The 15,410-nt window shown below is 37.8% G+C and overlaps 2 protein-coding genes and 1 long non-coding RNA gene across 3 annotated transcripts in view; 1 reads left to right on the top strand and 2 right to left on the bottom strand.

Annotated features, from left to right (window-relative positions):
- Positions 1-945: 945 nt before the first annotated feature.
- On the bottom strand, positions 946-14,621 carry LOC139148078 (2,4-dienoyl-CoA reductase [(3E)-enoyl-CoA-producing], mitochondrial-like). Its single transcript, XM_070719370.1, has 7 exons — positions 14,500-14,621; positions 13,562-13,764; positions 12,357-12,649; positions 11,192-11,291; positions 10,246-10,318; positions 4,690-4,896; positions 946-3,560 (listed from the first exon to the last, which is right to left on the bottom strand). The coding sequence occupies exons 1-7, from the start codon at positions 14,602-14,604 to the stop codon at positions 3,501-3,503; spliced, it is 1,041 nt and encodes a 346-aa protein (XP_070575471.1). The 5' UTR covers positions 14,605-14,621; the 3' UTR covers positions 946-3,500.
- LOC139148080 (uncharacterized) lies at positions 6,803-7,633 on the bottom strand. Its single transcript, XR_011555867.1, has 2 exons — positions 7,494-7,633; positions 6,803-7,013 (listed from the first exon to the last, which is right to left on the bottom strand). It is a non-coding gene; the product is annotated as an uncharacterized lncRNA (long non-coding RNA).
- LOC139148079 (bolA-like protein 3) overlaps positions 14,598-15,410 on the top strand; it is a 44,692-nt gene continuing 43,879 nt past the window's right edge. The window contains exon 1 of the mRNA XM_070719371.1: positions 14,598-14,738. Coding sequence (XP_070575472.1) covers positions 14,709-14,738 — 30 coding nt within the window. The 5' untranslated portion in view covers positions 14,598-14,708. The remainder of the gene's footprint in view (positions 14,739-15,410) is intronic.

The raw sequence follows: 15,410 nt of genomic DNA, 5'->3' as shown, positions 1-15,410 counted from the left end.
CATAGAAGCCTTGGCAAAGGAAAGAAAGTGAACTTGACCGATGACGATAATTTACTTCGCTTCAGACCCGCATCATTTAAATTAATTGAATGGTTATCGATGCTGGCAGTGCCAAAATATACAGATCTCCGTTATTATACACAAACTCTCTTCATATTATCGCATTAACCGTGATAGCGAACTTGATAAATGTGGAATCAAAAACACCGTAGGTTAAACATACCCAGAAAATAGTCTGGTCACATGTTTTTCTTAATTTCGTCTGAATACATCGATCTACAGTACGTCTCATATCTTTTTGGGTTTGATACATGCAGCACGAAGGATATTATTAATGTACTCCTAGACCGACATGTTCCAATGAATATCCTTTTAAATTCTGTGCTATAATGAGGAAATATTTTCAAGCAGCTGGTATGACATTGCCTTGAAGACAGCTGTTCTGATTGTTTGTAACTACAGATAGCAGCACATCAGTGTCATTGTAATATCTTGATAGAAATTCGGGCATTTAATTGTTTTGCTGCTGTACTTATATACTGCAGCTTGAGGTTGGATTCATGGGCCTGGGATTTGTGCTATGTCAGGCATACCATCGGTGGAAACTGCCATTTTCACAACTTCCATAGGTGCACGCGCAATATCCGAAAGCCTTGCCCAACATTTTCGGAAGCACATTCATTCTTGCAAAGCAATGATAGAACTATGATGTCATTAAGAAACGGCCTGAAGTGAAGACGACTGGATACTCTAACAAACTGGCATTGGCAAAGTTGGCTAGCATTAGATTTTTCCATGCGGCACAACAAACACAGGGTATCATGCAACCAAATACCATCTTTCTGTCTTTCAAGCATTTCTCCTTGCTGATGATAGCATACATGAATATTTCAAACCATATTTCTTCAATCCCATTTTGGAATCATAATATGTACGCTTAAGCTGTTTGGCGGGATAAAGTCATTTTAATATTTTTACATACTATGGTACATGTAGTACACATGAAAAAAAAATTGAAAACATAGCAAGATATTATGAGTAGACTCTCTACAGTGAAGACTGTACACAAGATTGAATCCATGACTTGCCTTTTGCCGTTATTGTTTAATGGTTCAGCACAAAGTGACACTTTTTTTCAGTTTCACAATTCATTTTCGTTTTATTGTAACCGTAGCAACATTGTATTCATTGTATGTGTGGAAACAATACATGAATTTCATGTTTTCAATGACAGGTTTGGTGAGAAATACACATAATGGAATGTTACAGAGAGTTTATCATACTGTGCATGAAACAAGCAGACTCCATTTATTTGTTACAATTCTTATCAAGTACAGCAAGTATTCCAATTGCGCAAATACTTTCTTACAGAAAACCTCGAGTCAAATAAGGTAGCAAATTTACCTGTAAAGAATGGTGAACAGAACTGTAATAAATTTTGAAAAAAAAACAATCAAAATTATGGAAGAGAATATGTTATTATGAAAGAATTTTGTAATCTCAAAATCTTGCTCTTTGGTCTTCAAGACAACCAGTCTGGACTCATTTTCAAAGCTGTTAATGAGCAATTGACTTTTCATAGTTTTTTTTTTAACGATATGCATCCTTTGGGTGCAGTGAGTCTCATACCAATAACTGGTGATCTGGTAATCTTCTATAATGAAAGAAAATTACGTAAAATGCCCTTCAGAAAATATCATCAGTACCTTCATTTTTGAGGTATTGTAGAAAATTAGCTAGCTCTGGGCTCTAGCTAAATTTAATAGGATATACATAGTAGTTTTCTGGTAATATTATTGCCACTAAAACCCCGAGTAATCTGTTTTAATAATCTTTTTGTGCAAATGGAATCTGTGTACCATTATTGAAATTCCTGTATATCCTGTGGAAAGCATTACATTGAGAAGATACTAATTATTGGTTGGTCATGGTTGTTAAGTATCTGACAATCTCAATCAGACAACATTTCCATGACAGCTCTGATCAGCTAGGAAAGTGGACATTGATTTTCAGTGGCAATGGCAGAGACCTTTCTGCTTTTAAAATTTTTGTTAGATATTCTGTGGCAGTGGTAACCCTGCATGTTTTGTACTGTTTGATACCATGACGTAATGAACACAACACCCCCCTCTACCACTCTTTTCAGTCTGTATGCCAAGTTCTGACACACTATGAAGGGCGCATTGTCAGGTCACTGTAAAGGTGTATCATCTGAAACTTCAGTAGTTATGCCAATTAAAAAGGTAAAGTGATATTTAAGAACCCATCAGCTGCAACCATTTAAATTATATTCATAATTTCAATTTCAAATTAAAATTATTTTTTTTAACAAAAAATTTATGTACACTTTGCCCGCCCATTCATTCACAAATGAGCACTCTGTTGTACTGAAGTAAAAGTCCACTTCCTTGATGCGTAGAATTCAAAGAATTTCTGACATATTGATCTAGACATGACAAGAGATTTTGACATCAGGAAATTGCAATGAGATGCAGCTAATGGGCGTTTCATGGGCTACATCTGTTGATTTTGCCACTACAAAATAAAGACAGAGATAATTAATATGATCAATTAAATTACTGTTCCATGAAAATTTGGTTTTGACTAAAACATATGGTGCAAGACCACTTATTTAATACTTCCAGGTTTGTTGTGCCATGAAGACAATTCAGTTAAAAAACAGTGCCAATCTCTTTGTTTAAAGAGTTCAGATAAAGGTTCTAGAGGTTAGACCAAGGCTTTATGGTGTCTTAGTGAGAGCAGCATGAGCTTTATTAAAAATTCACAACAACTTGTCCGACAATACCGGAGTACAATTGAGCATTAATATGTTTAGTTATGAGAACCACCTCAAGTGTATCAATTGGCCTTGAATTTTGCAAACCCATCACTGGGGGCGCTATTTTAACCACTTGCTCAAAATTTATACGGACCAGCCTACATGAAATTTTGACCTACATACAAGCAAACCCTGGTCGTACACCAGTCAATGGGAATTTGGACACTGAATGTTCCTAAGTAGGAAAATTTAGCTGAACTCTACCATGGCCGCCTACTGAAAATGAATTACCGGTCCTGTGCCATATGGCTTGTCAGCTGCACAGCTGAAATAATGAAATCACAGATAAAGTGTGAGTGAGGTATTTTGTACGCAACCTTACACAGTGACTGCAATGTATAACTGAAACATCCATCTCCTAGTTCGAAGTAGCAAAGAAGCTTTTTGGTTCCAAAGGAAAGCTTCTTAATTCCAAATCAAGAAACACCTCTTGAAACAACTCATACCGCAAAGAGACAGACCTCTCAGGTTTTACAACATTGACAGGTTTAAAATTTCTAGTTTGAAAAATAACTCTTTTTGGGGGCTGTTAAACCACACTTGTGCAACTGATGACCTGTTTCTTGTGATAATTTATGTATTGCATTGTACTTTGCACTGACAAAATCTCATTGCTTCCTGAGCTATGAGTCAAGCAGTCAATTCTTACAAAGTGGCAGTTTTAGGAGCCCTTTGTCTTTCGAATCATGGCTTCCATCATGTCCCATTCCTCTTGTTTCACCTGTTCAAAGGGAAAAAAAGCACAGAATTATTCACAAAAAATACAGTCATACAGGACGATCTATAGGCAAGTCAAACACACTATACACAGAGCTATGGTCCATACAAGATTGTACTTGGTCTGTAACCAAATTATCATACACATTTTGTAATACTATCTAAACATAAAATGCTGGGAGATTTTTATTGAAAATTGGCAGTTTGACAGAATGGCTACATCGTGTCGTTTCACGTAAATATGAGATGGGTGCATATGCCAGCTGAAAGTAAAATGGCGACAAAAGTATTATGTGTGCTGCTAAAGACAGAAAGTGCATCTTCAAGTGCACATCTAGAACTGCATGTGATCAGTTAGCAAGATTCTCAGAAGCCTTCAGGTTTTCATTGGTGGCAGACAGCAACAAATGTGTATTTTTTTGAAAAGAACACCTCTGGTTTCCCTTAATTTGCATTTGTTTAGCAAATCATGACTTTCACTTTGTGGGTCTAAATTTCTGTAGTGTGTTTCAAAATATGCTTGCTCTTATAATTTGGGATTTTCAGGCCAGCTAAGTAAGTGTCTAAACAGATATCTCTGCATACAAATGGGACTCTGTGCCAATATTTGCATTTATTTTGTGCAAAATATACCATTGTACTGCATGATTTGAACTCCATAGATTATGGCATTAGGTGTTTAATAACACATGATGTGCTAATGTGTCATACATATCATATCTTTTCTGTCATTCTCATGGCAACATGCCCATCATGTTGAGCAAATACATCTCACTTTTGTTACATCTGTTTGCGAAATTGGCGAGACTGATATCAGAAAAATGGTAAGTTGTATGTCAATTAAATATCATTGTTTTCGGTGGATTTGTTTCTAGTTAGGTAGTTTGGATGAAATTATAGAGTGTGCAGTCCAAAGTATATGAATATGCAAGTAGATTATTCATTATCATGACATTTGCATACACATAAAAATACTTCTTCCCGCACTCAGCATGAACATCTACTATGAAATCTACTAAGTCTAGTATGTCCCATTTCAAAGCTAAAATGTCGGGGCACTGAAGCTTCAAGAAGTAAATAACAAGTGAATTCAAAGGCTTAAAATTTCATTTACAAAACAAATAAATAATTACCTGCAACAATGGTGTAAACTCTCCACTCATGCACAGCTCTCCGCCGTCAAAAGTCACTATTTCACCGTTGACCCAGCTGGAGTAGTCACTGACTAGGTATATTGCTAGATTGGCCAGTTCTTCTATTTCACCAAATCTGCCGATGGGGATCTTCTCCTTCCACATCTCACCAAACTCTCCCGTGGGATCAAGTCTGCTGAAAGCACCCTGAAGGCAAAGAAATAATTCACTGGAAATGTACCTGTGTTGCTGATTGTGCAGCCATGCTCGGAAGGTTATATCTGATTGGTCGATTGCCACTATTCACAGCAACTTAGGGAGTCTTTTTGTCTTATTTAATTATAACAGCAAGATTCAGCCACCCAATTGGATAACAGCTTCTGAGACGCTGCACACCACAGAACACGGTCTGTTCTGAACATCATTTACAAAGCATACAGGCCAAGACATTGTTACCAAGTTTAAAAATTACCCTCCATAGCCTTACAACCAGACTTATTTCACCATTATCAGGAGTTAGATTTTTCTGTCATGAGGCATATTCACGGCCATTGTCAAAAATTTTCCACTGTCATGATGACTCAGTGTTCAATAAACGGCATGAGTCAATATTGGTGGACAGAGAGAGCATTTCAGGATAATCCAGTCTGAATGCTGGGGGTGTAATTTGAACAGCGACCCTCAGAAAAATAGCCTCGTTTTCATTTCAAAACAAAGGTCGCAGTAGTACGCAGGGGTCACACAAGCATGGGTCGCCCTAAACATGCCTATATTCACGCTATACCGCGGACCTGAGTGAATGTTATAGGTAATATGTGTTTTTTAGGAATTTGTTTCTGATATAAACAGTTTGTCATGTAAAAATAAACCTACCTTCAAAAGATTGTCGATGTGTATACTGAGTAGTTTCTGTTGCATAACACGATTTGGGTCTGTCTATGAAGGAGAAACGGGGCTAGTAAATGGTCTTCCCGGTCTTGAACACCGATCAAATTTCAGCAGTGTCTTTTTCAGTAACAATTGATTGTGTATACCAATTTTTAACTTCACAGAGCTATTTTACTGGAAATGGTACACTTTTCAATAGACCCTTGGCGAAACTTCGTCTAAAAATTTCACCTATGAATGCCGTTTTCTAGTACTTGTTACAGTGGGCATTATACATTCACCACAGATTAGATGGCCTCTACAAACGAGAATAATTTTATGTTAACTACAACTACAGTTCTTTAGTATATTTTTTTCTCAGAATTTTAGAATTTATAAATTGTTTTATGTATCTTGAAGTCTGTTTCTATATATAGGAAAATGAGAGCAACTTTACACATCGTTTTCTACCTTTGATAGTGATGCGGTATATTGATTCGATCAATGTGGTTTAATGATATGGAGAAACATGGCGAGACACCGGTGAATCGATAGTGCTTTGACCCTGGTCATGTGATCTGGGTCCCCGGGAAAGAACCGGTTATGTGTTGGAGCTATTTATCCCAAATGTTAATTTGATAGTAGCGATTGTTCATCAACTAGAAATGCTAGTATGGATATGTTGTGGTCTGAACTTTGAGTGGTTTGTTGGTCAGACCGTTCGTGTTTATTTTATCCTCGTGCTTGATTTGTGCCTGAACGAGGATGTCTCTTAAGTTTTTATTCCTTTTGTATGCTATGATAGGTTTTTCTGGAAAAACTTCGACCAGTGTTTGATCGGCTTCTATTATTTTCCAATTTTTTGTTAGACATTGTTTGATTTGCCTGGTTTTGATGAATGGACTGAAGGTCGTTGTGTAAACCAGTTTTGTTCTTATGTCATATTCCTCTTATCTTTATCGGTGAGGTATCGTCGATGGTTGGTGAGATTAAAATCTTTCTTTATACGAGATATATCTTTTTTTTCTATAATCTTGTTGTTGAAGTTTGCGTGTGAGAAAGTTGACCTTTTCAATGAAGTCCATGTCGTTGTTGCATGTGCAAGCATATCGGAGAAGTTCACCTTTAATGAAGCCTTTGAAAGTGCCGCTCGGGTGACACGAATTTCTCAATAAATATTGGAACGTGTCGGTTGGTTTTGTGTTGGTTAAATTAAAAAGAAAATTAATAAGTTCTGAATTCAATATACTGCAAAGACAACAGCTTTATTCTAAATAAACCTGAAGTTTGATCAATACTTAAGCCTCAGAGACTTGACTGCAACAAACTGAGACAAATCAGACACAAAAATTACGTCAAAAAAGTTAAAAGTGAACAACCATGAGGTCACATGCACAAGTTTTTCTATGGGAAGCCCCGGCTGGAAGCTTCGAAGCCATCCTCGGACTGTGATGACCCTGAAAAAAAAAAAAGAGAGGAAAATATTAAAAACAACTGTGACACGAATTTTACGTATTACAACCTAAAAGTGTCACTTGATGATAGTTTCCCCCAAAAAAGTAACATTTGACCTAAAAATACGCACATTTTGGGGATTTATTTCACTATGAGCGTATGCGAGTACACAGTGTACGTGTAAACGTACAGTACACTAATGTTGATTTGGCGCCATATTGGATTTTAGCGGCAAAACACAGCGGCGAACTTTGCCGCCCAACATCAAATTCCTGGCATGAACAGACAAAATTCTGCGGTAAAAAGCTAATTTATAGTATAATTCCACAAACTATGCTTGATTTTGGGCCATAATTTCATGCTACCGTAGTTGGTACAGCAACACAAGTCCGCGCTCGACATATAACATCGTACTATGAAAAATCGCTGAAATCGCAAAATTCACTTTAATTTTTCAAACAGAGCCCCGAAAAGTCACTTACCTTCTCAGAAAATCCAATTGAAGAGATGAAGTTGGTCTCCAATGATAATTATCGGCGAAAAAATGAGGATTTGGGAGCGACTGAAAAATTGTGTTAGCCAGCCAACGGTCACAGTGTAGACTGAGTTGCTGAGTGCCGTTCGAAAGGAAATGGCATTTGCATATGCAAATTACACCCCTAGCGTTCAGACTGATCACCAATGACCCAGGGAGTCATTATGGTTGACAGTAGTAAGACTAGTGGTGTACAGGTGGAGGCCCAACCAAAAAACCTGTAGTGGATACAACTCATTATGATTTTTTCACCCATTTTTGTTTTGTATGTCTATTGCAAGCTCTTGTTTTACTCTCCATAGCTTGTTGACACACCAACTATTTAGCTTGTCAACATTGCTACAAATCTAAATGTGTAAAATGCAGAGTTATTGTTTACATTTGAGTTCTACTCCAGACCAGAATTCACTTCTCAACAATAACAATGCAGTTTAAACATGTACAGGCTGAGTTGACAAGCTGAATACTGTGTATCTCAATATGCCATGGCATTGCACTAACCTATCTAAAAGTGGGGGGAAAAAGTATGGAACAGTGTCTTCAACATTAAACCAGTTGAACTTTTTGACCTTTCAACACTTTGTTGATGTTGCTTCATGTATCAGATGTTTCAATGTTCACTGCAGTAAATCCAGCTACCCATTTTATTGCAGAATTCTGAACATTCCTAAGTTACACAATAGAAGACTAACCCTTGACATGTGCTTTTTTATAATCCATTCACATTATGATTCACCAAATATTTTAAATCAAATCTGCTTTATGCCCCCGGTAGAAATTTACGCAAGAAACCCCTTTTTAAACCAGACTTGTGTTCTGTTAATTGCAGAAAATTCTCGACAGTGCCTAGATGCATGTCTTTTTTTAACAATATCTCTTTCAAATGTAATATAGATATTTTTTCTACGCTGTGTAGTTTAAACTATTTTATCCAGTCATTTTAACAGTTCTTCTTTTTTGATTCGTGTATGTTTTTCAATTTTAATGTAACATGTTACTTTTATGGTTGTCTTGTACATTTGTCTTGTGATGGTGTGACTTTTTTTGTTTCGCAGATCTGTTAGTGGGTTTGCCCGTTGATCTGTGTATCAAATAAAATAAAAATAAAATAAAATATAAAAATAGTCCCCAAGGCTCTCCATGCAAACATTTACAATAGTTTGCAGTGTTCACAGGAGTACACTGGATTCGTTCAGTAAATCATAGACTCTCAAGAAAAACGGGACAGGCAACTCCGATAGAGAACAAAGGGTCTATGGGATTAGCAGCGTCTGATCTATCTTGGAATAATTAAGAGGTGTTAATGGGTCGGGGAAGGAATGAAGCTGGGCCCGATCGATTGCACAACGTCCGGTTCATAGACACGTGCATGCGGGTATACGGTAATGTTTTCGGATTACAAGTTATTCTGGATTACCCGCAAGTCCATTTTTAGAAATAAAAGTGTTACAAATGTTTTGAGAAGAATTCGTCAAAATGGTTTTAAAGTACTTTTTACATATTGGTAGCGAGATTCGATGCAACTAGAAGTCTGCAGGGAGTCAGTATGTTGCTGTAAAGTGACAAATGTTCGAATAGAAATCCGAAAAACATACCGCTGCAGTTCCAGACTTAACAGCAGTTGACATCACAGAGTTGTTTACATTCCGCAATCGTCCGTGTATCTCCGAATTTTCCCTCGTTTTTGCAGTTTTTTAACCGTCGGAATATTTTCTGTGCGAGGAGTGCTCCATGATTCGGTAAAGTATGTATGTTATCTACTGAAATGTTGTTGTTTGAAAACTGTGAACGGCCAAATTTACGAGTACAGCGTTCAGCTTTGTGTAAATGCATGTCTACCTTACCGCTTCTGACTCCATCAACCGATGGATAGTCCCGATTTATCGCGAAGTTTCTCCTGACAGCGAAAGTCAGTGTTACAAATGTATTTTCTAGTACTTTGCGGATGTAAACATGTGTAGCTTATCCGAACTTTGGTGTTTCTTTAGGCTAAAACAGTACCAAAATGTTAGAGGTCGTTTTTGAGCTCCGATGGAGTAGTCATTTTTTGTGTTCCCTGATTTTCGTCAAATGTTGCGTGACAGATGAAATAAAGGTCAGATTTTCGTTTCGCAGGACTGGGGAAGTGTAAACCTGTCTAACTTGTAAATGTTTGTTGTTATCGGAGATTTTTATGGTAGGGAATGTAAACTTATATTGTCGATATCTAGCAAGAGTTTTCTGTAGCGTCTATGGCTAAATGTACACTGTTTTTATCGTCTGGTTTTTTCCCGTTGGCTTCGGCTTGAATCCAAAATGTGATCTTCATCGTTACCGGAACATTCACCATGACTAATATCAAAAAACCCTCAAAATTCTCTGTGTCATTACTCGGAACGTGCCATGCAAGAGCAAAGTGTACATATTCAGAACGTCAGTTTGATCGTTAATGAGATTCAGTGTTAAGTACGAAGTATTGTTGTCGGGGACCGCTTGGCAAATAAACTTTAATGTATTCAAAGATAGATCGCACAAAGAAACCTCAGCAGTTGCCTGTCCCGTTTTTCTCGAGAGTCGTTCAGTAAATACAGAGTGACGTCACAATGTACTAAATTCTTATGCCTAATGTGCAACTTACAGTACTGAAGACTTTCTGTGATTTACATTAACTAATTCAGATCATGCATACATACAACTTTAGCTTGAAGTTCAACCGTTACCTTTGTCTCAATGGGTCCAGGAGCGATAGCATTGAATCTAAAACCATATCTACACCACTCTGTTGCCAAGGACCTGTGAAAGAAAGAAAGAAAAAAAGAAAGAAAGAAAGAAAGAAAATGTTTCTGAATTTTTTCAGCTCACTGAAATTTTACTAGATGTCTGTCCTATAATTTAAGACTGTGAAATGAAGTATTCAAATACCTGTACCTCAACAACACATAAATTTTAACTACAGATGAAACAAAAAATGCACCTCACTGACAAAAAAAATCAAACTTTGCACCCTCTTCTTGGCATAGTTAGCTGAAATACATGCATTACAATTCTGAATTCAGTTTGGAACACAAAGCGTTGTTAAAGAGACAATATCATTTGGTATGAAGCCAATGCATAACAAGATGACTGTGAGTCCACTGTCTCAACTGGGGGGGGGGGGGGGGGGTGAGGGTGGGTGTGTGTTTGCCTTGGACATAATAAGCTCATCATATAAGGTACTGAGACTCAAGTGGTGAGAAAATCGACAAACAATAACACAAGACCAAGCTAACAGTAGTTTTTCTGACAAGATGAGTTGTATTTTGTTTTGCTTCTAGGAGCCAAAGGGACGGCTGAGTTATGTGGTTAGTCACACAAATGTTGACTAGCAGACTACTATTGGAAAGTGATGCCAATTGGCCAATAATCTGTTATTGGCCACTAACTTGTGGGCAAGAAGATCTCAGAATGATCTACTAATCCCTGCCAGACAGTGACAAGACTGCATAATGGTATCAGGTGTCCCTGGATGTACATTCACTGAGTACAATGTAATCTTCATTTTTGAGTTTTTTTCACACACAAGATGATTCACCACACTCTCATGGAAAATTCCAATGTCCACTGGAAAATTCCAATGTCGACTTTGGGGTCGTGGACGATGTGAGAGAAATTCATTTGTTGACTTACATGGTCAGAGCTTCCACGCCAGACTTGGCCGCTGCACTTGGAGTCACAAAGGCGGAGCCATGGTTTGTATAGGTGGTAGTTATTGCAAGAAAATTAGCACCTGGAAAAGTTGGAGTGAAACAAAAAATACACTGTGTAAAGTTTACAATAAAAAGAAAAACTTTCAAGCTACCATTTCTCTAAACAAAAACATGAAATCTTTATGCTGAGAAGGGGTATTGCTCTTGACAGTTTCACTATGTGTAACTTTAATGCACTGTCCGGTACGTTGGTTGCATTTGTATAAATACAGTTTATTTGTAACTTTCCAAACAATGTATAAAATTCTAAGCTTTCAACTTGTCAAAATAGTTTTCGAGGACAAAAATTAATGAATACATTATCCAAAGTCACACCTGTTGTCCCTTTAACCCTTTCACCACCATGGCTTGGCCCAAACCTATTGCTATCAATGGTGACTGTGGACCTGTTTACAGGAACTTTAGGAGTGAACAGTTTAACCCTTTCACCACCATGGTTTGTCCCAAATCCATTTTCTTTGGTAAAGTTGGACCTGTATACAGGGAACTGGGGGTGAAAGGGTTAAGGCCTACTCCCTTGATATATGTACACCAGCTTAATGCCTCACAGATCCACAGGGAAGTCTCTCTTCTAAAATAAAAATCTTTCTGTGATCAAGCATACAGCTTATCGGGATTTCATATTCAAGACCTGTTTGATTGTGGGAATCTTACCTCCGCTGCAAACACAAGCAACTGAATGGACATACGCAAATTGTGAAACCTGTACTGGAAATTCCAATTTGGAACCATTCCACTCCAATTTGGAACCATTCCAAAATGGAGTGGTTCGGTTTCATTCTATGTTTTATCATATGCCTCAAAAGACAGGCTGCCTCTAATGAAATTTATTTTGATATATGCGACTTTAAAACTTGATTTACACTTAATCTTATCATGAATGAAACTTCCAGTGATAAAAAGGAACAACAAGATGTACAGCCAGGTACATACAAAGGTTGTTGTTACTCTGACTGAAGTTAATTGTACATAATATTTTCCTACATAACCTGACCCCAGTATTGTCCAATGGCAAGGAGTCTATAATTTATCTAATAGCAATGAGCAAATGCGGCAGAAAAATATAACTGTAAAAACTTACATACCTTGCTTGGCTTTGATTAATCTTTTCCCGATATCCAATGTGACATATGCAGTTCCATTCAGTACAATATCAACTATTGTCCTCCAGGCATTGGGTGAAAGTCTTTCAAATGGAGAGATGAAGTTACCCGCAGCGTTATTGATTACAATGTTTGGAAGCCCCGCTTTTTGTTCGCACTCATCCACAGCAGCTTTCACTGAGGAGGGATCTCTGACGTCGGCCGCCACAGCATGAACTTTGTTTCCAGTTTCTTGGCTGATTTCTTCCGCAGTCTCCTGCAGGACATCTAGCTTCCTATGAAAGAAAATAATTATGCGCAGTTGGGATGACAGTTGATGTGACCTGCATTAAACTGAAACCTTCATACTGAATATCTGATGTAAGTATAGTGTCCTCGAGGTTAGTGATTAGTAGTACTATATCACATTTGCTTCTGGAAAACCAAGATAACTGGTTGAACAAAAATCCATGCATTAATAAAAGAACTGATATTTTTTAACATTTATTATTGCTTTAAAGGGCCAGTGGCCGTAATTTTTACAGATTTTTTTTTTCACTACATGTATCTTCATTTTGTATGTAAATTGCAATTTCTTGTTCTACCCTCAAAGCATCTTAAACACCTACTATTCAGCTTCTCAACATAGGTGTAAAATGCACAGCTATTGTTTACATTTGAATGCTAATCTGGACTAGCATTCAATTGTCCACAACAACTGTGTTGTTTGCACATGTACAGGCTGAGCTCTGACAAAGCTGATTGCTGAGTATCTCAATATGCTTTGGAGTAAAGAACAAGAAACTGTTGACATTAAACACAAAAATGATGAAAAATACATCAAAAGAAACAGCTATTGGCACAAAAAAAAAACCAAGCATATAACAGGAAGACAAATGAATGCAAAACATGGAAAAGCAAACAAAATATCACCAATGAAATTGGGAGAGATGGGTACATAACTCTAGTGCATTTTGCAAAGGATAAAACAAGACAATTATATACGGAAATGTTGCATTTTTTCAAACTTGCTGGCAATAATTTATTGCAAGCACAACATTATTAAAAGATTCAAAATCCCATTTTTGAGGAAGTAATATTTTAATCAATTCCAAATAAGTTATTGTGAGTCAAACTTCTGTTGTCATTTATATAAAGCTTACAAAGAGTAAATTTCAGGACAGAGGCCTGTTCTGATCATACAGTACCTGCTTACAATAACAACTTCTGCACCTAATGCTGACAACATTTTGGTCATTCCTTTGCCGAGGCCAGTCCCTCCTCCTGTTACAAAAGCGGTCTTTCCTTGGAATGTTCCCGGTGGAAGCATGATATCTTTTCTAGGTGGGTGGAGGCTTTTCCGGGATGAGCCATTATGCAGCGCAGGTGAAGTTGATAAACATCTAAGCACCTGAGAATGTGGATGTCAATCAAACAGCTGATTAATTAAAGTAATTAGGAGCAAAGTGACTGCCTTTGCTAATTAAAGATAAAGGCATATTTTTCAAGAACACCAATCTAATAACAGTGTCAATATCATACCAACTCTTGGAAATCCATTGCCATTGTCTTCAGGGCTTGAAATTAACTCCCCCCGCCCCCAGTAGGCCCCTTGGGCTACCATTTTCTGAAGTTAGCAGCCCAATGACAATAGCTGGTAGCCAATCCATTTTTTCCTTAACCCTTTGAGTGCTGTAATTTTTCCCATCAAAACTTTAGTGAAACATTTTCCCAATTTTTATTAATTTTTCTGTCATATTTTTTGATAATTTTGGACCAAGTAGACATCAAAAATGGACTGTGGCCACAGTCACTCGTGAGCTATTCAGCTCTGGGACTATTCGCCCCCTAGACGAGTGTACATAATCGAGAAAAAAACGTTTTTTCTCGCTTATGTACACTCGTCTATGGGGCTAATAGTCCCAGAGCTGAATAACTCACGAGAGACTGTGGTGTACACATAGTAGTTACTCTAGAAGCAGACGAATATTTTTTCACGTTACGTTGTTCGTGTTCGCAACGCTTTTGTCGTCGGCCTACATTTTAGCATAGTGTTTGACATTTCGACAAATTCGATAGCATGGCACTTTAAACAGCATGGAGACTTAAGTATTTGCTCATTTGTTCTTGATGAACTTTAACCTACTTTTAGATGCGTTGTCAATGTTTCGGCTTGTGAAAGAACCCGTGCAAATAAGAAGGAGGCCATCTTGCATGTCCTGTGGTTGTGCCGTGCTTGTTGAGATCGCATGCGCAGTGACCTGACATTACACCAGACGAAAGTTCAACGAGTTTGAACGAACCCTACGCTGCTGCTCTGCCCTATGTCCGGATGTGAAAACTGTCGCCGGGAAGATGTTTCGTGCCGTATTGTCTCGTAGAATTGTAAGTAGTCGTAGTATCACAAGTAGTGGAACGGAAAATCTCGGATAGTCGACCATAACGTGCCAGTGTAATGTTACGACCTTTTGAGCAATATTAACGTGATTGCTGTACCCCGCTGCACGTTTAGAGTTATGCAATCCCAAAGTTTATATCATACTGCATTCTGTCGCCGCTTCATACAACAAATCAGTGTTTTTGTTAAGGCCGGTACCCCGGTAAATGTTACCGGGGTTCCCCAGTCATTTTACCAGGGTTTCCCTAGGTTATATCAATGCAATGAGATTAGGGGATAGTAGCAATGTTACCGGGTTCCCAAATCATTGACCGATATTCCCAAACCTTAGCAAAAACACTGCAAATGATTCCTGGTTATCAAACAATATACCATACAATTTAGAAATGTTTTTTGGTGGGGGGGGGGGGGGTAATGTTAGCTACAATAAGTTACTGTAGCCCTCGAGCAATGCGTTGGAATCGTTTGATGTGTAAGTCTACGTGTTGCGTACCTTCTGCGCACTAGTTATGTCTATCGACATAATCGATCCTAAACAAATTTGATGAACTGAACTTGCTAGTGCTAGATAAAATATTAGAATCTGAAAGAACGTCAGTTTGTTGTACGCTGGTAGTACAGTTTGAATGTACGTGACGTCCATGTCGTTGTGTGGGTTC

The sequence above is a fragment of the Ptychodera flava genome, chromosome 13 (assembly GCF_041260155.1).
Source record: "Ptychodera flava strain L36383 chromosome 13, AS_Pfla_20210202, whole genome shotgun sequence".
In the NCBI taxonomy this organism is placed as follows: Eukaryota; Metazoa; Hemichordata; class Enteropneusta; family Ptychoderidae; genus Ptychodera; species Ptychodera flava.
The sequence above is the reverse complement of the archived record's forward strand: the minus strand, read 5'-3'. Positions and strand labels throughout refer to the sequence as shown.